This window comes from Ambystoma mexicanum, chromosome 1p (assembly GCF_040938575.1).
Source record: "Ambystoma mexicanum isolate Mex_15411 chromosome 1p, UKY_AmexF1_1, whole genome shotgun sequence".
NCBI lineage: Eukaryota > Metazoa > Chordata > Amphibia > Caudata > Ambystomatidae > Ambystoma > Ambystoma mexicanum.
The window spans coordinates 576661269-576684637 of NC_090921.1; the positions used below are offsets into that span (position 1 = coordinate 576661269).

Consider the following 23369-nt stretch of genomic DNA (forward strand, 5'->3'; position numbering starts at 1 on the left):
GGGGTCCAGACTCAACATGGTCTCCTGCCTGGCGGCCCCCTCAGAAGCAAAGATTGGGGCCATTTTACACAGGGTACAGCGGCTGTTGGAACTGAAGATTCCCATGTTGCGAGCCATCATGTCATTGCTCGGCATGATGTCGTCCTGCATCTACCTGATCAGGCTCTGCAGGTGGCTGATGCGGCCCCTCCAGGAATTCCTGGATGCCCGGTAGATCCAAGTATCCGAAAGCTTCACAGGCAGGATTGTTCTCGACGAGGAGTTCAGTTGAGCAATAAGGTAGTTGGGGCGTGCGCCCCAACCTCGCTGAGAGCACCGGCTTCCAGAGCCCCCCCCCCTACCAGGAGACAGTAACCACGGATGCTTACCTGGATGGTTGGGGAGCCCACACCAAACATCTCCACGCCAGAGGCCAGAGCGGCCGGAGGACAAAGATCTCCACATCAATGTCATGGAACTGCAGGCAGTGTTCTGGGCCCTCAAATAGTTCCTTCCGTCCCTCCAGGGCAAAGTGGTTAGGGTCTTCACAGACAATACCACCACGATCATCTACATCATGAAGCAGGGGGCACCAGATCCCCAGCACTCTCCCGAGATGCGCAGGACTTGTGGCACTGGGCCGTCGCCCAGGCGATATTTCTCATTCCGTTTCACTTGGCGGGAGTCAAGAATACTGTCATTAGTCAACTCAAACCATGCAGAATGATCCTCATCGCCCCGGCCTGGCTGAGGCAGATTTGGTACCCGGACCTTCTCAGCCTGTCAGCGTCACCAGTGGCTGTCCTTTCAGGGCAGTGCCAGCCAGTCATGACTAGTTTTGTTCAGGCACTCCTAGAGACAAAGGACAGTGGAGTTTCGGGACCCTCCCTCAAACCTTGTCTTTCCAGACACACTGGAGCCAGGGGTGGGGTTCAGGGTTTAAGTCTGCCAAAGGCAAGATGGACAAAAGGGCTCAAACCTGCCTAAACACACAGTAAAAGTCAAGAAAGACCTCACAAACAGAAAATGGCGAAAAAAGAAGAGGGGGGCCATTTTGACAAACTGGTCACCCAGAGGTTCTGTACTGCAGCTGGGGGTTCAGCCTGCGGTAGAAAAGCACAATGTTAGGAAAAAATTAAACCACTGCAACCAGCCACTTAAAGTAGTGAGGGTAACATCATATTTTACATGGGAAAGTAGGATAAGGGGCTACTAGGTAACCCCCCAACACTCCACATACGATGGTGTGTGCCGGACCTACAAAGAGAAAAGTTAAATAAAGTCAATTTCACCTTACTATTCTTGGGAACGGTAGTTCACCCAAGAAAAGGTATTTAAACCTTAAGCGAAATCCAAAGAACTTCTCAGTGACACAGTGTGTCACCATACAAAACGCAGATGCCTATGGAGTTTGTCAGACTCCAAAAACAGTGAAAACACAAAATCCAAATCAGGGAAAAACAAATGGGGGTCGGGGGAGGGTGAGAAAAAGGTCCCACTCACCCAAGAGTTAAAATTAAAAAGTCCTGAATCCAGCAAAAGAGCTGGGGGTCTCTAGGGTTGAAGGCAATTTGCACAGACATGAAAATTCTCCCTAACAATGGCACACCTACTGGAGCAAAGCAATGGACCAAGGGATGAGTTCAGCAGGCTGAAAACCCCAAGGGTTCCCTACTGGAGATTGTTGCCTCCGACAGACGGCAAAAGACTTATGGAGAAGGCCAGATCCCATAGGTGGTGATTGCATTGTTTCATGGACACCAGCTACCCTCCCAGGTGAATGGCAGAGTTGAGGAGGCGAGGCCAAGCCTGTGTTACTAACCTTGACTCGTAAATTAGAAATAGCAAAACTCAAAAGAAGTGCACACAGCCGGTGAGTGTTCAAGTGAACTGAGAGACCGGTGTGTGTTACAGCATATAGAGTAGCAAAATATCACCACAATTTTAGGCTGCGCACGTGTGGATGAGACGCAAAGAAAGGCAGACCTGTAAATGAAATTTGAAGTAAAAGGCAGCTGTGAGATCAGTGATCCTAAGAACGGAGTGGTCCGGCGAATGGAAGTAAGTCTCTGTGAAAGGTACATTGTTTGAAGCTATAAAGTAAATCGCAAAAGTGAATTAAACCAGAGTAAACATGAACTTTGAGTCGAAGTGGTCTTGTGGTGGTCTATAAAGAGCCACGCACATTCAAGTCTTCGACATCCGAAAGGGGTCTGAGCCCGATTGAGGGAGACCTGAAGTACAATGAGCTTGGGGAAGGGAGCCCCCCCCCCCTGCAAGTTTGTGTTGAACTGTGACGTGAGAGGTCTGAGCTCGACAGAGGGGGGCCTATATGAAATGTTTGCTGTAAGGTCCTGGCCTGGCAGAGGGGGACCTTTGTGAACTTTACATTTTAATACAATTTTGAATGTCAAGAAAGAGACTTTAATGTGGAAGGCCGGGCGGGCCTCAAACCACGGTTTGGATCTGCTTACAGTGTTAGAAACTGATCCAGAGTGTGTCATCCTGCCTACAAGGACAGCCTTGCTTCATGAGGTTTAACGTGAGGAGGAGAGCTGATTCAACTACCTTTTATTCTTTTGAACACTGAATTTTCTGTTACATACAGTTCTCCTTTTTACACTTTTGGTACTAGAGATATGGCAGGCATTCAGTTTTTGTTAGCAAAGGACATTTTGATTTGACAGACTCCACTAGGACTGTTTTATCGTTTGATGGTCCAGACTACTCCCATCTTAGTTATAGGGCGAAATAGGAGTTTCTCCGACCGCCAACATTTTCAATAAACGTTTTACATCCATTTTGTCAGTGTCATACTTGTGATGCCATGCTTTCCCTACAGTACTCTAGTCACTATGGTGCGAAACTTTAATAACTCTATTCACTATTTGACCTCCAGAACACAGAGAAGCCAAGTTTGAACAGACATTATCACAGTCCAGCAGTGACGGGCAATCCTTGTGGTGCAAATCAAGGAGCAGGCCCTGCTCGGATTCTCTTTGCTCTGGAATGCAGCAACTGCAGGAGAAGACCTATTGTTGCACAAGTTTAAGATACACTGTGTCCCAAGGATGAACTCTGTATGTTAACTGGTGCAGCAAGAATAGCCCCGGTGAGAACTGGCCAGTCCCGTGGGTACTCCATGGACACTTCCAAGGGCTCAGCAGGCACAGCTCTCAAGCAGCGGTTTTGGGCAGGCTGTTCCCAACAGTCCAAAGGTCTAAGCACTGATGAGACATTTTGGAGACCAGGAGAATATGGTCTTGGATCCTACGATCTGTCGATTAGCTGCACAAGTCCTACTTTTTTCCAGGATTTGAACTGGTCACTCCAAGCCTGTCTGCACCATTGAAACTGGCAGAGGCTGTTGAATCATGCACAGCATCGGGGCAACACATATGCCCAGCAAAACAAACACACGCACTTGCACACATGTGCGTGCCTGGGGCTAGACAAACCCAGCCCCCATACTGACAACCCCAAAGACTGCCACTTACAAGCAGTGAGGGGGAGGTTGTTTTCTCCAGGAAAAAGTACTAAATGGAAGTAATGTGTAATTTATAAAAAAAAATGTATGGCTGCATAAAGTGTTTATATCTCTGGCCCTTGTTCCTGCATGGAGATTTACACTTGCTTTAACTTTTGGGTGTACAATAGTCTGTTCAGTACTCTAGAGGTCCTTTTAATTATAATGTCTTTTTCCCAATTAATTTGGGTACCGTCCCTTTGCAATTGAATTATCTTAAAACCTTTTTTTTTTCCCCAGGCGTTGCGTGAGAAGACCTCTCAGAGTAACGAAGAAACCATCACCAGCTTACCTATCAGTATTCCACTCAGCACAGTGCAACCCAACAAACTCCCTGTTAGTATTCCACTGGCCAGCGTAGTACTCCCAAGCCGCGTTGAAAAGGTGGTGAGTAAAGGAATACATTTTTCTTTTTCTATAAATGGAACGTTTTCGGGAGGGAGTGGTGTAGTTCTAATTTAAAGGATAGTTCCGGGACTTTTTTTTTATTGTTCCTACGGTTCGGCCATTTGTTTTTAAGCATAAATCGGTAGATCGTAGAAAACTTTCCTATGGACCTTACCCGACTTTTCGTCCATTAACGCACTCGAAATTAGCCGCCATTTTGTGATAATCCTATCATTTCCCCACATCGACCTGGCTTACCTGCGTTTGCGGCACTAAATCATATCCCCCGCCCCTGAAACAGACTTTATCACGCGACTCCACACAGAACCCGGAAACCAACACAGATCAGCTCACAACACAGCGCGCCACAATTCGGAATATGAAACTGTACTTTTAAATCAAACCGCAAGATTGTAAATTTGGTAAAGTACATTTATTTGACATCAAATGTTTAGAGAATATTCAGCGATTTGCATTTTTCTTTGCTCTCGATCCAAAATAGTTCGTCTTGAGGCAAGCGATGTTCGTGTGCAGTACACAGGGTGTTGGTTTACGATAAAATAAGCTCTTCGGTCGCACTGATAATCGCGTGGCTGTTCCAACAACGAGGCACTAGGCCACCACAACGGTATGTATGTTGCATCTAGCCATTAGTACCGCGTAAGGGCATACTTGTACTTGGCGATCGTCCCATAAAATGGTCAGGGTGGTAACGTTGTTCACGCGGAGAAGCAACTGGCGGTTGTAAAAGCCATCCGCCGGTGTCTGGTACTGGCGACACATACAATAATGAAGGATGTACCTGTTTTAAAAACATAAAAAATGAAATTAGTCTCACCATCAGATCTTCATTAAAATTATTCATTTTATATATTAGGTCGGGAAATTATTTCATAGCTAGGACAGTGCAACTGGGTATTATACGTCATTGCCAGTAACCCACCCCCTCTCCTCCGCCTTTTTCAGAGCCGCCTGAGCGCCAGTGGACCACTTCGTCACTGATATGATATAATATGGCATTTGCAACGCGCCTATACACAAGTGTTTCAAGGCGTGGCGAGGCAGGGAGGGGGGGAAACAAGGAGAAGACAGACAACGATCCTACTAGGCCAGGCGTCATTCAGATCGCGCAAGTGCAGGGGTAGGGGGAAGGTAAAAGTGCAAGGGGAAGGGGAAGGGGAGGGGGGAAGTGGAGTACAAGGTAAGTAGCATAAAATAATAAATACATAGGGCCAGCTGGTGGCGAGTGCAAGGTAAGTGCAGAACAAGTGCTGGGAAGGGGGGGCTGTAGGATACTGAGACAGTCCCCCAGTGCAGGGGTTGACAGGGAGGCAGTGCAGGTGGAGAGGGGAAGGGCCCAGGACCGAGGTCGCAGACAGTGGACCAGTTGTAGCAGGGGAGAGGGAGAGAGAAAGCAGAAGCAAAGAGGAAGGTTTTGAGGTGCTTCCGTAAAAGGAGATGGTTCGCCTCAAGATAGTGCGCGGTACAAAACAATATGCCACATAGAACGAACAAGTACAACTTAACCCGTCTTTAAAGCTACTGTATAGTAATTAAATTGCGGTATAAACTCATCTAAAGAGTTACTTACGTTATATTTGCACTTTCCATTGTGTCTGTGCGTAGGGCAGCCCCGAAATACCACTCCTTCTATGCCGACGTTATTTCTTCTAATGAACGAACATTAAATGGCTTTCGTTTCTGAAATTATATTCATTATCGTTTACGTTATTCCACCACACCCCCAAAAAGAAGTCTTTCGGGATGGTCCCGGCCTGTCAAGGTCAAATAACAATAGAACCTTATACTGAGTCGTGGGCCATTCCGGCACCCGAGCAAAAATTCAAAGCAGCTGACCTTCACTTTGAACGAGCACACATTCCTAGTTAGCTACATTCAGTGTAAGGCCATCTCACAGGACTTAAAATTTACACTCCATCTTTGCATTTTGTCTGCGTGCATTTGCAGCCCCAGAGAACCATAAATACGGAGACATTCTATATTTTTTGAAAAATGATTTATATTACTGTTTGGTTTAATTTAATGCGCAAATGAACAAGGTTGGATAGACACATTGCATGTACACTGAGCTGCATGTACACTGAGCAATCACTTTTATTTACACAATACATAGCTACACATATTCAATGGGCCTGCGACATGAGGAGACTCCAGAGCAAAGTCACAGGAGACACCCGGGTGGTTCGCACAACTGCACGGTGAAGGGAGGGGCAACGGTGGAGAGACACATTGCATGTACACTGAGCAATCACTTTTATTTACACAATACATAGATACACATATTCAATGGGCCTGCAACATGAGGAAACTCGAGAGAACAGACAATCAAATTACAATCATTTAAACCGTGATGTGTATTTCTCAATGAGCTCTGCTTTAGGTGGACATGGAACAGAGGCAATGTTGGGTGGCAATGCAGTTGTCCCCTGCACAGGTTCGTTTACAACTCCATGTATGTGCCTATCTAGGACATCAACAATAAGTCTCTCAATAAACTCATATTGCATATCCTGAAACACTGGTTTGATCACCCATTGTTTACTTCTTTTAGTGAAGGCCTTATTGTAGCGAAGCGTCCCTAAAGTTCCGGTCGTCCTACTTTGTTGACGGCCAACATTATGGTTATGTGCCAAGACCGCTAGAAGAGTCCGATTTATCATGCCCTCCATGCCAAAATGCAATCGTTTTGGCCTGTACTTTTAGGCACATATTGTGGAACACCTCCAAATCTCCTGTGTGGCAGAATTCCGTGAGTCCCCTCAAATCTCTTGTTATAGTTTTATCAAATACAATCTTTTCAATGGCTTTGTGAGCGGGTGATGAAGGAATCAACCACTTCTTCTTCCGTGCCTCCTCTGTGGATAAATGGCCATGTTCACAATTGTGGAAATGTTGGTTTGTGGTCCAGCGGTGAACGTTGCTACAGTGTAGCATTACTGACCGCCATTTTTCCAGTAGAATTTCCAACGACCCTCCACATGTTTTTGAGCTCCACCAAAGATGGTTGCTGATTGACTTGGACCACTGTGAAATACCTTGCATATCTTTTTTTTTTACCTGCAGCCGACATTTTTTTATTGATTGTTTTTGCAAGATGCCATACGTCAAATTGATGATTTATATTTTTGTACTCTTCTCTCATTGTCTTGGCAATTGAAACGTGTCTGTCCGTGGCTATCAGGTCGATCACCATTCCCCGCAATTGTAGTTCTTGCAATGATGCTACAAAGCCAACTTTCTCCATGGCCACTGAGGATGTACTTTGTGACACCTGCACGACCACCGAACTCACAATTTTCTTACTTTCCATGTCCTAAAAGTGGTAGGTGCAGTACTTGGCTGAAAATCCTGGGCTGTCGCACTGTCCATCACCGGCTAGCCTGAACCGTTTGCCCGCGAATGTACTATCAATAGACATTTTTTCCATTCTCCAAGCTTCGCTAATGGCTGGAAATAGATAATCGATTTGGTATTTGTAGAACTGAGTTTTCGCAATGAAATGGATTCCCACAAACTGAAAGAAATACTCTAACTTTTTAAAACTTGAACCACTAAAAAGTGCGGCCGCTGCACAAAGTAGATTGCCTGCTGGCAGTTGCCCCAGCATGGGTTGTGCAGACCATGAGAAAGGATGATATTTTGTACAGGTGGCATGTATTTTAAGGTTAGTGCCTCGAATTGCACGAGTCACATTAATCAATGGCTCCCCACATACTTCCCCACCAACCGAATGCCCACATTTCATCCTAATAATAATATCAATCAAACAACTATTGAATACAATGAATTTGGCCTCTTTCCTTATACTGTCACTCTGCATCCCAGCTGGTTCGGCCTGTAACGTTGAGGACATGTCACTCACATGAAAGGTAGAATCTCTGATATCGTCTTCCGCTATGTTCAGTGATATTGATGGTGTTTCATTGTCGTCCACTTCATTCTCTTCCATTGCAACATCTGTTCCTTCTCCGGCGATGGGTGAATAAAACAATTTCTTCAACTTTCTCGCGGTCTTAGTTTTTGCGGGTGTGGATTCTGTGAATTGATCTCCGACTGCATCCGAACTACCAGGAGGACATTCACTATCAATGGCTGGTGGTGGTATAGCTCCGTTGTCAATCACTTCATATTCTTCCCATTGGCACGATGCATCTCCAGTCCCTGCCAAAAGGTTTGACAAGCAACATCTCTCGTTCGCTTCACTGTCTGTGTAGATCTAGTTCGTACACCCACTCGCAACTAGAGGACAGATTGGAAAAGGGATGTTCAGTTTAAACACAACTTACAGTATTGAACTATTAACAGTGAAAAACAACATAATATAGTGACCAGGACACTAACCTTATTTTGCTTTCTTTTCTTTGAAACTTTCTTGCCTCGAACTTCAACATCAGGACGCTGTTGCTCCGACTCGTGTGTGCATGTCTCCACTTCCTCTTGAGCTGCAACGACTATATTTTCATGATAAGCACATCCATCACGCACTGACGCTCCATCGACTCCCTGAAACATAGAACTTTCATTAGTATGTATAATAATATTGAAAACACAAAATGTACTTGGGGGCCAATACCCACGTACATCTCAATAGCAAAACACGAATGAACGCATTGTGTAGAACATTCAAACGACAATTATTCACGCATTGTTGATCTAGTTAGATGGAACTGTCAAGATCCATACCTCGGGCTCAGCATAGACTTCCATTGATGATATTATTGAAGATGACTCTTCAGCAACTCCCTGAAACACAGTAATTGCATTAGTATGGTTTTCTATTTTGTTAAAAAGAACATAAACTTTGTGCAGGCGTCAACGGCTCATCTAAATAGACATGCACAAATTATCAGTTGTCTAAAATAAGTAATGGATATCTAAATATGATTCGATTTGCTCGATCGTTGGAAGTGTCACCACCCAGAGATCTGCATCAACTACTAGGGGTGATGTTCTTGTAGAACATTGCGCCGACCCGTAACTGCATGCTCCCCCTTCTTCTTGGACTAATGCTCCATCGACTCCCTGAAACATACGACTTTCATTAGTAATGAACACAATATTGAAAAAATTAGACACATAGGAGGGCGACGACAGAAGGACATATCAATGGCTAAAAACGAAAGAAACATTGTGTGTAACAATCACGCTACAAGAATGCAAGATCTGATGATCTCCATCGATGGAACTGTTCGGAAACGTACCTCGAGCATCTGAGTGACATCAACGGTTGTCGTCAATGCGTTGGACTCCTCAGCATCTCCCTGAAAGACAGTACTTGCATTATTTTGGATAACAATAATTATAACTGAAAACAAAGACTAGAGGATGAGTACTAGGGTGTACCATTAGGTAAAATAATTACACGATAAATTAAAACTATTGATTTACATGCCTAAAACAAGTCAGTGGCAGAATAGCTAAGTAAGATTACCCGATAGGCGCTTGAAGTGGCTGATGACTGCAATAACGACACGGATGGAGAATCTTCCTTCATATTGAGTGGATACATAAATGGGGAAATTATTGTTAGCTAATGCTACACACTACCGCAAGGCCGAGAGCTAAATCCGTAAACTTGACTCACCAGTGGAGGGATGTGGACGAATAGAGTGGGAATAGCGGTTGAGAGCAATTTTCGCTTCGCTCGCGGTGTGTTCTTCTTTATTAGCAATGATGTGGAGTACATGTCTGAGCTAAAGTGCCTGCTGCAGATGCGGTATCAATCACCCCTTTGTCCGCAAAGACTTCTAGGACTCTACTTTCAAGCTCAGACGGTGGATATCCGCAATATCGGACCCATTCTCTTATCTGATCTATTGTCTTAGGGAAAACATGCATTATAGTACCTTCAGATTTTTTATGGGTCTTCGAAGGGCAACCGCCAATGGAACAGGCAGGCATTGTGAAAAGTAAAGATCAACAATTCTCTATGAATACCAATGTGTTAAAAAATTAAATGACACATAAAAGGTTCAATGCAAGGTTTGTTTTGGTTCTTGGAACTATACACGTTATTCACATGCGGATAAGTATTTGAATAACTTTAAAAAAATAGAAAAATAATTTGACTAAACTCAGAACATGTGACTAGTTCCTTGCATGTACTGTCTTGAACGAAAAGAAAACATGGATGCAATTTGATGACTACTAGCAAATAGATATAAATTAAAAAATTGGACGCAAAATGATTATGGTACATGGCCTTACCTTGACGAACAAACAGTTAGATGCAGGGATCAGAGTAGTTTCTTGTCGTAGAACAGGGAGCAGTTCACAGGTTGCAAACTGACGAGTTTGCTCGAAGTGGTCACGGAAGTTCACAGAGACGAAGAGCAGATAACCAGCACCTTCACGGGTTGACTAGCAAAGCGCAAAGAAGTTCTCATTAGAAATATGAAGTGGGTTATAAAGAATTCGAAACAGGGGTGTGTTTGTGAATGAATGACGTGAATATGTCGTGGCATTATGCGGTTTGCAGGGGGGCGTCCAGCGTGAGGGGGGATGCTTGGCAGGAGACACGGGGTCTGGAGGTAGACATGGGAACAACAACCCATGCTCTATAGACCACTTTGAAGTGTACATGGTCTTTGGCACCTCTTGGCCTTTATCGCTCCCTGACAGCTCCACTTGCCAGCGCAAGTACCCCGGTGCGAACTGCCTTTGATAGGGCGGGGGGTGGATTGGGGCGGTGGTCGTGCAGACAAGACTCGTTTGCCGCAGGGCCTCACCCAGGAGAGGCCATCTAACTGCATGTAAGAGGCAGGCTGCAGGATCTAGTACATGGAAGGCAGGGGGGTGAGTTTATAAATACCTCACCCTCCCAGGAGAATATATGGGTGCAGTTCACCCTGGAGACCCTGGATGCCTAGGCAGTTAGTCAGCAGCAGGCTGGCCTGTGGTGGCAAGGCGACACGGGCCAGAGGGGGTCATCTCTGTACCCGGTGCCCAAAAGGATGATTTATTATGATCAACCATATTGATTATTTACCTATAACCATGTTTTGTATCAATAAAATCCAACGGCCTTTTATTGCCAACGCTTGAACAAAGTGGTGTGGTAAGTATTTTTGGGGGAGGAGGCAAGGCCGGGAGGCTTGATGCCAACCCGCAAAATAACATATGTATGTCTGCTGCATATGGGTTCAACGGTTATGTGGATTGAAGGTGGGCGGCCAGCGTGAGGGAGGATGCTGGCCGGAGACATGTGGTGTGACAAGACAAGGCACAGGAAGACTATTCAATGGAGACACTAGATTCATTTAAAAAATCAAAACAACCATTGTTAAAATATATGTTGGGTTTTATTTTAGATCTTAATTTCAATTGAACATAAATAATAAACATTACACATTGTAAAGTTCCGGTTGCAGCACATCCAGGGAAAATCCGCGGTATTGTCCACTGTCGCTGGGGAAATGTTGTCTAATGGCAAGTACCGCACAGGCAGGTATTACTCTCCGAACGCGGTGTCCGAGCCTCCCGTGAAGCCACCAAGTGAAGCAACGATAGGCCACCAGCCTGTACCACCGGTGAAAAAGAAAGATGCAAACGGTATTAAAATGACAACTTTCTTATCAATGTCGATGAAGGTAAAAAATGTCATTCTGCTTTGAAAAAAATTCTATCTAGAAAATGCACAATATGGAACCAATTTACATGCGTTCGAATGATATGTAGATGTAATTTTATATGTGGGAGACGACCATGAAATAGTAGTGGCATCACTGACATCACAACCAGAGTATACTTACTCGTTACTTGGATTACGCGGACGAACAGTGCTGCGAAGTTCGTGCATAAGCACCATCATCATCCTCAACACGGTCCGTGAGAGGCAGGCTTCCCTGAACTCTGGCAGCTCGGTGATGCATTGCGGACTTGGCTCGCCTTCCGAAATGTAGGCCAAGCACCCGGAATTTTCACGGCAGCAGCAGTTCTCCTCCTCAGTTGGCATTAGCTCGCACCGATTGCACGTGCACCAGGTGGAGACGCCGTCCATGCGACATGGTCCAGGCTCTTCATCCGTTGACTGGTCCTCCCAACTGCCGTCCGAATCCCCATCGTTTTCGCGTGCTTGCCTTTCCAGTAGTTCCTCCTCGGTGTACTCGGGCTCGTACATATACGGCATTATTGTAGCCATTGTGTGGTAAAGAAAGTAAAATAATTTACAGAGATGGTACAGGTGTTCACAAGGCCTAGAAGCGGCGAAGGTAGCTGACCAGAGCACAGAAACGAGTCACAGAATACTCAAAGTAACACAGAGAGAGTAATGGAATCGAAAATCTGCTGCTGTGTGTTGTGAAACGGTGTGTTTATACTTATTGAGGAAAGAGGCGTCCTGCCATTTCCATGGCGACACTTCATTAGCTGAGGCGCAGCGATTGTTGACCCGAAACGTGCTTTGGCGTTGGGAAATGGGCGGTACGCGTCTGCTGATGTCAGGCTCAGGGGCGGGGGATTTGATTTAGTGCCGCAAACGCAGGTGAGCCAGGTCGATGGGGGGGAAATGATAGGATTATCACAAAATGGTGGCTGATTTCGAGTGCGTTAATGGACGAAAAGTCTGGTAAGGTCCATAGGAAAGTTTTCTACGATCTACCGATTTATGCTTAAAAACACATGGCCGAACCGTAGGAACAATAAAAAAAAAAAGTCCCGGAACTATCCTTTAAGTAAGTCTTCAAAATGACCCGTGATGCTAGACCATAGAAATTGAAATATGACTGCACTGATGGCAGCATGCTTTAATCGCACTCCCCTCCAGAAGAAGCCAATCCCAGATCTGGCTAAGTGGATGTCTGGCATTCCTGAGCAGAATCCACATCTTATGCTTGCCCAGGTACATTTTTATGTAGTGATCGCCAGTGATTTGGTGCCAAATGTTTGAATGGATTCCCCTGCATGAATGGAAGCACACTTTTGCTCCCAATTCCTATCTACTTTGTCTGCTCAGTTACATTGTCATGCTTCAAGACTTGTCCCAGTGTTAGACAAGCACTAAATAGAAGGATTGGGAGGGAGCTTTGCATCCGGAACTTGCAAGATGTAACAACAAACCTTTGCTGGTGTCTTTGAATGCCAGACTTCATGAGATTACCAGAGTGACAAATAGAACGGTATAATCTACCCCTAACCCAGCAGGCATATTTCGGTTTTATGATTAGGCCTGTTTCTCTAGCATGGGGTCTTGTATGGATTCACATGCTTCTGAATATTCCCGGACGTCGGGATCCTCAGTAAATCTAAAGCTGTTTAGCTTTAAGGTAAAAACTGCTAGTCCAATCTGTAGCATTTTTCACTTTGGATCAGACTGCACCAGCCAATGACACTCGTCCTCCAAAAAAAAAAACAATGCAAGAACAAATTATGCACACATTAAATTACAGAAATTAGAAATATAAATCGGAAGGAAATACATAATAGAAAAGGTGCAACGTTTCCATATTTCTTTAAAAAATGTCTACCAATCTTTTTCACAAATATCCCTTAAAACATTGATACCGTTAACACATAAAAGGAACTACATTGCCTTAGCAGTAGTTCTAACATTATATGTAATAAAATGACCCCTAAAACACAATCTACGAATATCTATCAGATTTACACAGATCAGCGTAAAATGAAGCAGGCCTTCTGTATCCCCTGAAATGCACACACAGAGGTTAGTTTTTGCAAGCCAACACATGCGGCCCCTCAGGGGCAATACATTCAGTTGCATCATTTAAAATGATCCTACGGAGTTCGAGGGACCGCATTAGCATAATCACATTCTCGGCTAGAGGTACATGCTGAGCAGCAGTAAAATGTTCCAGGATGGTAACCTCACGCTATATCTTAGCATTGTATCATGATCAAGGTAGCAAGCCCATTCATTTAAGATCTGCAGATTTATTTACCCATTAAACAGTGGCCTATAGTGCAAACCCCATTGCTTATTTAAATATATACAATATTTTAGCCAGGTTATTTTACCTCGGGGAAACAAATGCTACGTTTCCCCTATTGCATTTGTAATGTTCGGGTTCACCAAGTGTTAGGGAGATTTATCAGTTTTATGCTTTAATCCCTTGTGAGACTAGCATGGGGACACTAGAGACACATAATCAAAGTAAGATTTCAAAATCTTTATTCAACGTTTTAGGGTTGGTGCAATACGTAACTAATCCTAACACTAAAGGGGTGTTTCCCTGAAATGATGCTTCTAAGGGCCGTTGATGTCTAGAAGTCCACATAAAAAGTCTGTCTAAACCTATGCTTGCCCTCACTCTATGCAAAAATGTGTTTGGGGATCTCTTGTCAAAAATGAAAAGTGGTGAAGTCCGCGGGGTAGTTAAGAGTGCAGGGTGTTTGCATCCAGCAGGGTTGTTCGCGGCCCACCTCTCCAAAGCTCCAGCCATCAAGTTCAACGCTTAGCTTTGAGGACCGCTGCTGCTGCCGGTCGACTGAGCGTACCAGTGAGTAAACTTGGGGGCAATTTCTTACTTTGTACTGCTAGCCATTCTAACCTTCGCTTCGGCACTGTGAACCCATAAACTAGAGGACTTTAAAACAGGTAACATTGTTGAAAAGCTCTTTCCATAATCCATGATTTTCTAGATTTGTATTGACATTGACACAGGAGGCATCGGAAATATTGGGAACAGTGCCATTATATTTAATCTCTGTACTTCTAGTTTCTAACCCTCAGCCTTTGGTTCCACTCACTCACCCCCACCACCATGTCGATGACTCTGGAACAGGTGCAGGATTCTGTGGAGACAACTAGCCCCCGCCCCCACCCTCCCCTGTGTTCGGTCCCCTGCTTGGCCTGGATTTTGGCCTTGGCTCGGAGCCTAACAGGTAAATGTTGTCCCTAAAACTAACAATCCCCCAAAAAAATTGTGCGGAAGAAGCACGCAGCGCCCCCCATGCCATCTCTGCGGTTAAAGTTGACGGGAGCCCAGAGGGAAGGGAGTGCTGCCTTAGTTGATGCACGGTGCTCTTGTCAATGGTCAGAAAGAAAGTAGTAGCAGCTACTGTACCAGCCTTTCTGGGGGAGGAGGATGAGAATGGAACTTGGGTCAGGTCCAATGCACCAAAACCAGTAGGACCGCCTGCTTACGGCCTCTGTACCAATCTCCCTGAGTTAAACAAGGGTTCCAGTGGGAGTCATGATGGGAAAAGAGCATTTCCAAACAAAAGTAAATGATAAACGACAAGGAGCGGAATAATGAACTACAGGTCGATATAATCCCAGAGGCAATTAAGATATCAGTGAATACAGCCTGGGAGCCGGCCAAAGAGTTCTCCAATTCTTCTGACAAACCCACTGCGCCCCATTGCCCCAGCTCAATATTCCTGCATTGAGTACCTAAACTGTCCTCTAAATGAAAGGAACCAAGGCAAGCACTTAGAAATAAATGCCTGCACTGGCTGCGCTTGGTGAAGGGGTGGGGGGGGGGGTGTCTTTTCTTTACTATGGACCATATTGTAGACTGCACTAGGATACCCAAGATTGGGGAGGATGGCTCGGACTCTGTCGGGATAACTCCAAAAATGGCCAGCGACATACTGAGCTATGTGTGGCCACGTAATCCTCTGGAAAACAGTGGCATTTTTATGGGCCGCACTTTGTGGAAACCTGCCTATTGCGACGGTCCTGATGGGGGCGAATGCTGTTCCCCTGGCGGCGAGACATTTGGGTTTTTCTTGACCAACGTACACTAACGGGTTCTATGGCCATACCTGAAGGAGCCTTCAGTGTATAAGCTTAGCATGGCCCTGGTCCCTTGGACATATGTGTTTCTTTGTTAATGATTTGTGACAATTTTTGAAATTATTATAATTTGTGATGTGAGAACGTTTATGGCTTTGAGCTGAAATAGTTATACAATTGTTGGGCAATAATTGATGTGGTAACTCTGTGAGAGACTACTCAAAACTTGTCCTCTTAGTATTAGGTAACCCACCTTTTGGTATAGTTAGTAGGACACACCCAAACTGCGCCACCGAAGTCTAGTCTACTCCAGAAATAATTGTCCTTGGTCGCTGTGATTGCAGTCAGCAAAAACTTTCATTTTTTCATTGCCCCTTTGGTTGTTTACACGTGTATAGGCCTCTCAAGGGCCTTTCTCAAAATGGAGCTTATTTTTGGGCAAATTAAATCATTTTCATGTTCGAATTGTGGTCTGTTGAGTCGCAGGTTAATCCCCGTTTAAGCTCTGCAGACCTGATTCCTCGCGTCGGCACCTGTGTAGTGAAAAGGAAAACAACCAAAGGGGCAATGAAAAAATAAGTTTTTGCTGACTGCAATCACAGTGGCCAAGGACAATTATTTTTGGAGTAGACTAGACTTCGGTGGCACAGTTTGGGTGTGTCCTACTAACAGTGCACACAAACCAGGGGGGGGGACTGGTCCCTCCTTGAACTACCACACCAACGCAACACCATACCCAACAGGTGTTACATTGGGTTCACCGGCATAAGAAGCTGTACCCAGAACAAAACCCCAAAGCAATACCGGCACCTTTTGGTATAGGCCTGCACTACACAAGTTGGTGTGTGACTTAGCAGCCAGGCTCATCTCAAGAGTGGTACATTTGAGCTGTAGAGCTGTATCAATGAAATCCACACATACAAGTAGCCAAGTAACACTTACACTCAAGGTTTTATTTATAAATAGTTATTTAACATCAGTTTTAACCAAAGATTGGGTTTCCAATTGCCAAGTGGACAAGGCTGGTGTCTCCCACAGGGTTACTACATACAATCTTGCCTAACAGCTCTATCCGCATACACCACTTCTCAAAGTAAGGTATCCTGGTGGAAAATCCTGGTCATTAAGGTGTTCATGTAGGAAGTAAAAAGACAACACCCTCCTATTTCATACTCGCTGCCAGGGTGAGACCTAAATGTAGTACTTGCAAAGCTCATAGGTCCCCCCTTTGAGCCTATGCATAACTAGAGCCTTAAAGATCTAAAATATAAGGCAGCTTTTCTGGTGGCTATCACCTCCATAAGGAGAGTCATTGAAACTATAAGCTTTGTCAGCGCAAAACCCTTTCTTTATTATCCACAAAGACAAATTGGTTTTAAGAACAACCCCTTGGTTTTCACTGAAGTTCATTTCAAAATTCCATGTCAGTCGGGCCATCTAACTACCAGCTTTCTTCCAAAATCCATCAAGCACGGCTGAGGAAATATTCCATACACTAGATGTAAGGAGGGCCGTCCTTTACTGTGTAAACAAGACTATACCGCAAAGGAAAACAGATCAACTGTTTGTTTTCATAGCTCCAGGCAAGAAAGGAGACCACTTTTCCAAGAACGCCATCTCCAGATGGATAGTCCAATGCATACAGCTCTGCTACTCTGTATCAAGCAAGACACTGCCTTTCACACCAAGGGCTCACTCCACCAGGGGTACAGGTGCAACCTTGGCTTTTATCGCAAATGACCTGCTGGATGCCATTTGCAAAGCAGCTACTTGGAGCTCTGTGCACACTTTTACTACGCACTACTGCATTGACACACTCTAAAGCAGATTCCCAGGTGGGACAAGCAGCGCTAAAACATAGATTTGCTGCTGTACCTTCTCACAACCCGTCACCTTCTCCAAACAGTGTTCGCTAATCTATGCATATAATGTGATCTAAGCAGATTCCACACGCCTCAGAAGGGATACATTACTTACCGTAATCATATTTCGGATGCTTGTTAATCTGCTTAGAATCACATGCTGTGCATATAGTCTGACATCCAGTGCTAACCGCGGATTATTGCATCTTGTCTTTCGAGGATCGAAAGGGGACGTCAACATGGGCATGCCTGTAACACTATTCGTGAAGTGTAGTGTACCCACAATCCCTCACGTGTCTAGGTCCCTCAGATAGTTTTTTTCTGCTGAGCTATCTGGTCGTCTTAATACAGAGCTCTTCATAAAACATTGCGTTATTGTTATATTTCTCGACCTTCGTCGTTTGTACTTATTGTCACTCTTCTTGACGGTTGATTCCTGTGCCACCACCAAAGACTACCGACTACGGAACTTCAACGGGTTTTGATCCGGTCGGCGCTGGCGACCACATGGCTGGGCCTTCTGGCCAGCCTGTACAGTAGAGAGGGTGGGGTTGGGTGGTCCTATTCTTTTCAAGAATGCCTTTCCTTTTCCCCTCTTTGTTCCCTTTGTCATCGCTATCACAGTCCTGCCCTATGGACAGGACTCATTTAGATTTTGTCCTTCCTGTGAGACGACAATTCCATGGAAAGACTAGCACCGTCGGTGCAATAGGTGTCTTCCCCTCGATCACAACGAGGCAACCTGTAAGCTCCTGTGTCCCAAAACTGTGAAGGATCGCTGTTTGAAGCGGTGGGCGGCCTACGGTATGTCGCAGACCGAGAGTAACTCCCCCGCCAAGTGTGACGTAGAGGTTAGCGATGACCAAGGCTTCATTTCGGCGGCCATTGACCTTATGGCTGGGAGTTGTCGCTCTGCAACGTTCATCCATGATGGGCACGATGAGAGTCCTGCTATGGGGGCTGTACATCCTGGCGACACACCAGATTCCCACACAAAGCACATAACCCATGTTTCTGCTTCGGTGGTCCAGTCAAAGCGCTCCAAAGCACCAAACGGGCACGTCAGATTTCGGTGGCCTTCCCCGCAACAGCGGTGTTGGGCAAAGTTTGCATGCAGTACCCTTTGGGACCACTAAACACAACTAGGACTACAGTTGTAAGCAAAAACCAACCTTTGGTATAAGTCTGTACTACACAGTTTTGTGGTAGCGCTGCTGAGCAGTCAGGCTTATCTCAAGGGGGAATGTGAGCTGTAAGGGTGTTACACAGAGGTCTATAATTACAAGTATTCAAATAGACTCTTATACTCAAGGTTTCGAGGGGATTGGGTCCTCAGACGTATTCCATATCTATGACAGGTAATGTCCACAGCTGTGCTGCTTCGGAAAATCTTTGGCGTCTGCGTCCTGCGTCGATGACGTTGATGCGCCGTCCCCGAGGACCTCCTCCGACGGCCGACGTCACCCGATGTGATAAGTAGGATGCCCGACGCCCATAGCCTCAGTTCCGTTTTTTCCGCGAACGTGTTCGCTTCGTGAATCTCGGTACGCCTCGACTCGTTGGAGTTTGCGGTTTTCTATTCTCGGTTCGTTGAACCTGTTCGGTTTGTTGTGAAGACCTGTTCGTGGCGATGTCTCTAATCTTCGACCCTGCGTCCGGGCTTCAAGAACTGCGGGGACTGTGGGTCCAAGATGTCGGTCACAGATTCGCACAAAGCCTGCCTCTGGTGCCTCGGGGAGGCACACCATACGGACGACTATGTCGACTGCCAGTCGCTCACTGCAAAGGCCTTGCGGGAACGCAAGAAGAAGCTGTCGGTAGGCAGGGTGTCTAAGCCCCGGAAGTCGAGGTCTGCAGGGCTTTCGACCGATGACTCGAGGGGTGACTCTCCGCGTCATCGTCGGAAGTCCGGTGGGTCTCCTTCCAGGAGTCGGTCTCGCCACTCCTCCGCCTCTTCTAGGCATTCCAGGAAGCGCCGGCATAGGTCGCCTTCCCCGTCCTCTTCCGAGGACTACGCCCGTCGGCGGGTCGCTTATCCCTCCATGCAAGCGACACCAGAGGAATGGGCTTCCTTCGGGAAGCAAATGCTAGCGATTCTGGAATTGCTGGGCACCGGTCCGTCCGCGCCTCCGAGTGGGGTCGGTCGGCATCGGTCGAAAGACACCGCCTGTACGCCTTCGGGCTCGGGTGGTCGGCACGGTTCGCGGGAGAGGTCCCGCTCGGACAAGGGTAGCCGTTCTCGCCATGCCCGTTCCAGGTCCCGGTCCTCGACGCGCTCAAGACTACATGATCCTGTGCCGTCTTCGAAGAAGACGTTGACGCCTGTGGTGCCGAGGTCGTCGACGATTTCTCTTGAGGCTCTGTCTCCGAGGGGGTCGTCGGCGACCAGGTTGTCGAGAGACGCGCTCGGAGCTCCGGCTTCGAGGACTGTGTCGACACCGCAGATGCTGGAGGCGTTGCAGCTGACGTCGACACCGATTTGCTCGACGTCGACGCCTTTTCTGTCGACGCCGGCGCCGACTCGTTCGGCGCCCTCGACGCCTTTCGAGGCGATGGTGTCGGAGGGGCCCCATGGCACGGGGTTTGCCCCTAAAAAGGCTATGGGTAAGGTCCGCAGAGGTCTTCCTCTCCCCACCTGGAGTACATTTCAGAGGGTGATGAAGGCTCTGATGGCGGCCTGGTTCCAGATGACCTTATCTCGGGCCATAGCCAGTTTGATGACCTGAGGCAGTCACTGCATGATGCCATTGGACTGGCCACCTCTCCGAAGGTGGAGTTTTGTCGGCCGGGGCCTGGCACTCGTGCCGATTCGTCATATCGGCGCCTTATGTCTCGGGTTACCGAGTACTTGGGTCGGTCAGCTCCCCCGGGGGAGTTCGTTCAGGATGATCTCACGGACATCCTTGATCTCGGTCCACCCACTGACCCGGTTTTGCCTTTTCATATGGCTTTGCAGAGAAGGGTGGCGGCGGCTTGGACTGCTCCGGAGAGTCTTCCGGCAGTGGGCAAGTCTTTGTCGCGTAAATACCGTCCAGCCAGTAGCGACCCCTGCTACTTGTCTAGGCACCCCACCCCGGAGAGTTTGGTGGTGCAGGCGGCTACGGCCCCTGCAAAGCAGGCGTCGTATCCTACCATCCCTCCGGATAGGGACGACAAACCTTTTGACGGCTGGGCGAAGTGTTTTCTTAGGGGGGTATGGCGCTTCAGGCGGCCAACTCCATATGTGCCTTGTCTCGTTTCACACACACTCTGTGTAACTGTGTTGCATTAGCGGCTGAACATATTCCCGAAGGGGACGAACGGCATGGTTTCCTTGCTATGTTTCAGGATGGCAAGGATGCTATGTGTGAGGCTGTTCCGTCGGGTTTGGACTTGGTGGATTGTGTCAGCTGGTCCATGGCGGCGAGCACTGTTATGCGCAGGTTTGTGTGGTTGCGGAAGTCTGGGTTCGCTCCTGATGTGCAGTCCCGGCTCCTCAACATGCCTTTTGACGAACACCTTTTTGGCAGCAAGGCTGACGAGAGCCTTGAGAGGTTGCAGACCTCCAAAGCTGCAGCGGAGTCATTGGGCGCTGAAGTTCGTCAACCTCCGCCTTTTCGTCCTAGGGGACAGCAATGGAGGGGTGGTTCCTTTCGCTATTACTCATCCTTCAGTAAAGCGAGGGGAGCTAGCAGTCAAAGAGGCCATCGTAAGAGTACCAGAGGTGGAAACAAAGGTACTCGAGGTGCCAAGGCCGCTCGGGCAGTTGCCTCTTTGCCCTCGCTACCACTCAGTCATGAGGCCAGGTCCCATGGTTCGCCGGTTGGGGGAAGGCTGGCGCAGCATCTTGTAGAGTGGCAAGCCATTACTTCGGATGTGTGGGTTCTGGAGATCATAACCCACGGCTACTGTCTTCCTTTTCGGCAGAGGCCTCACGACAATCCACCAGGGAACCTCTCTTTGAAGTGTCCGGATCCGCTCCTTACGCAGGAAATTCAAGCCCCCCTAGAGAAAGGCGCCATAGAACTGGTGCCTGTAGCGGAGAGGAACAAGGGATGGTATTCCCCTTATTTTTTGATTTTGAAGAAAGACGGGGGATTGAGACCCATCATGGACTTGCGCGGTTTGAACAAACTCCTCAGGAAGGACAAGTTCAAGATGGTGACTCTTTCTCAAGTCCTCCAGGCCCTTCACCTTCAGGACTGGTTGGTGTCTCTCGACCTCAAGGATGCTTACTTCCATGTGCCGATCCATCCCAAGCACAAGAAGTACCTGAGGTTCGCGGTTGGCGACTCGCACTTTCAGTTTTGGGTCCTGCCGTTCGGATTGACCTCCGCCCCGAGGGTTTACACAAAGCTCATGTTGGTAGTGGCAGCGCATCTCAGGAATGGGGGGGATTCACGTCTACCCCTACCTGGATGATTGGTTGATTAGGGGGAGCTCTCCCGAGCAAGTCCTGGATCATCTGTCCGTCACCTGCCACTCCCTTCACAGGCTGGGCTTCTCCCTCAATTTAAAGAAGTCCCATTTGACACCAACACAGCAACTCCAGTACATCGGAGCAGTGCTCGACATGTCCCTGGGGCAGTGTTTTCCTCCCCAGGTGAGGGCTCTTCACATTCAGCAGATGGTGCACAAGTTTCAGCTTGACCAGAATCTCCCAGCGTCCGATTTCTTGAGACTGCTCGGCCGCATGGCATCCTGCATTCTTCTGGTGCCAGAGGCTCGTCTGCGGATGAGATCTTTGTAGTGGGCGCTCAAGCTCCAGTGGTCTCAGTCCTATGGCAGGCTGTCGGACCCTGTTCAGGTGCCGCCCTCGGTAGCCCGGGACCTTTTGTGGTGGGCTGTCGAGGGCAATCTGATGAAGGGGGCCCCATTTTGGCTGCCCTGGCCGGAGGTGACGATTGTGACGGACGCATCCCTCACGGGATGGGGAGCTCATGCCAACGGGCTGACGGTCAGCGATCGTTGGTCTCCGTCGGAGTCCAGACTCCATATCAATCTGTTGGAGCTGAGGGCTGTCAGGCTAGCCCTGAAGGCTTTTCTGCCGACTATGCGTGGAAAGAGTGTCCTGATTCTAACGGACAACACGGTGGCCATGCACTACCTCAACAAAAAGGTGGGGGGGGGGCAGGGTCACTTCCGCTGTGCAAGGAGGCGATGCAGCTCGATCTCTGGGCCATCCAGCAGGAAGTTTCGATCTCGGCTGTTCATCTGGCCAGAGACGACAACGAGACGGCGGACGCTCTGAGCAGGCAGAGCTCTATCTCTCACGAGTGGGAGCTGGCTCAGGAAATTCTCCTGGAGATCTTCGCCCTTTGGGGGACCCCTCAAGTTGATCTCTTCGCCTCCAGTGTCAACCGGAAGTGCGAAAGGTTTTGCTTGTGGGAATTTCCTCCAAAAGGAGCCTTAGGAGACGCGTTCGTGGTGGAGTGGTCATTCCCACTGCTGTACGCGTTTCCTCCAGTCCCCGTCATCCCGCAAGTGCTGCGGAGGTTCGGTTCCTGGATGACCCTCATTGCTCCGGCGTGGGCCCAGAGGACGTGGTACCCGGACCTTCTAGACTTGTCCATCTGCCCTCCACGTCGTCTTCCCTACCGAGACAATCTGCTCACGGGAGGGGGGGTCAGGTTCTCCATCCAGAGGTCAGATCCCTCAATCTTCACGCTTGGCTTCTGAAAGGTTGAGGTATAAGGATTGGGACCTCCCTGAAGACGTGATGGAGGTGTTGCTCTCGGCCAGGCAGCCGGCAACAAAGTCTCTGTGCCGTTGGAGAAAGTTCTGCGACTGGTGCAGAGTTCAGAATGTGGATCCTTTTGAATGTGGCATTCCCATGGTTCTATCTTTTTTGCTTTCTTTGGCCCACAGGGGCTTGCAAGTGGGGACCATTAAAGGTTACCTGGCGGCGCTGTCCATATTT

The 23369-nt window shown here is 47.5% G+C and overlaps 1 protein-coding gene across 3 annotated transcripts in view; it reads left to right on the forward strand.

Annotated features, from left to right (window-relative positions):
• Positions 1-23369, forward strand: part of DOT1L (DOT1 like histone lysine methyltransferase) — a 1510259-nt gene that overhangs the window by 971088 nt on the left and 515802 nt on the right. For all 3 annotated transcript variants that reach the window (XM_069649513.1, XM_069649515.1, XM_069649514.1), the window contains one exon: positions 3746-3892. In XM_069649513.1, the coding sequence (XP_069505614.1) occupies positions 3746-3892 (147 nt within the window). The remainder of the gene's footprint in view (positions 1-3745; positions 3893-23369) is intronic.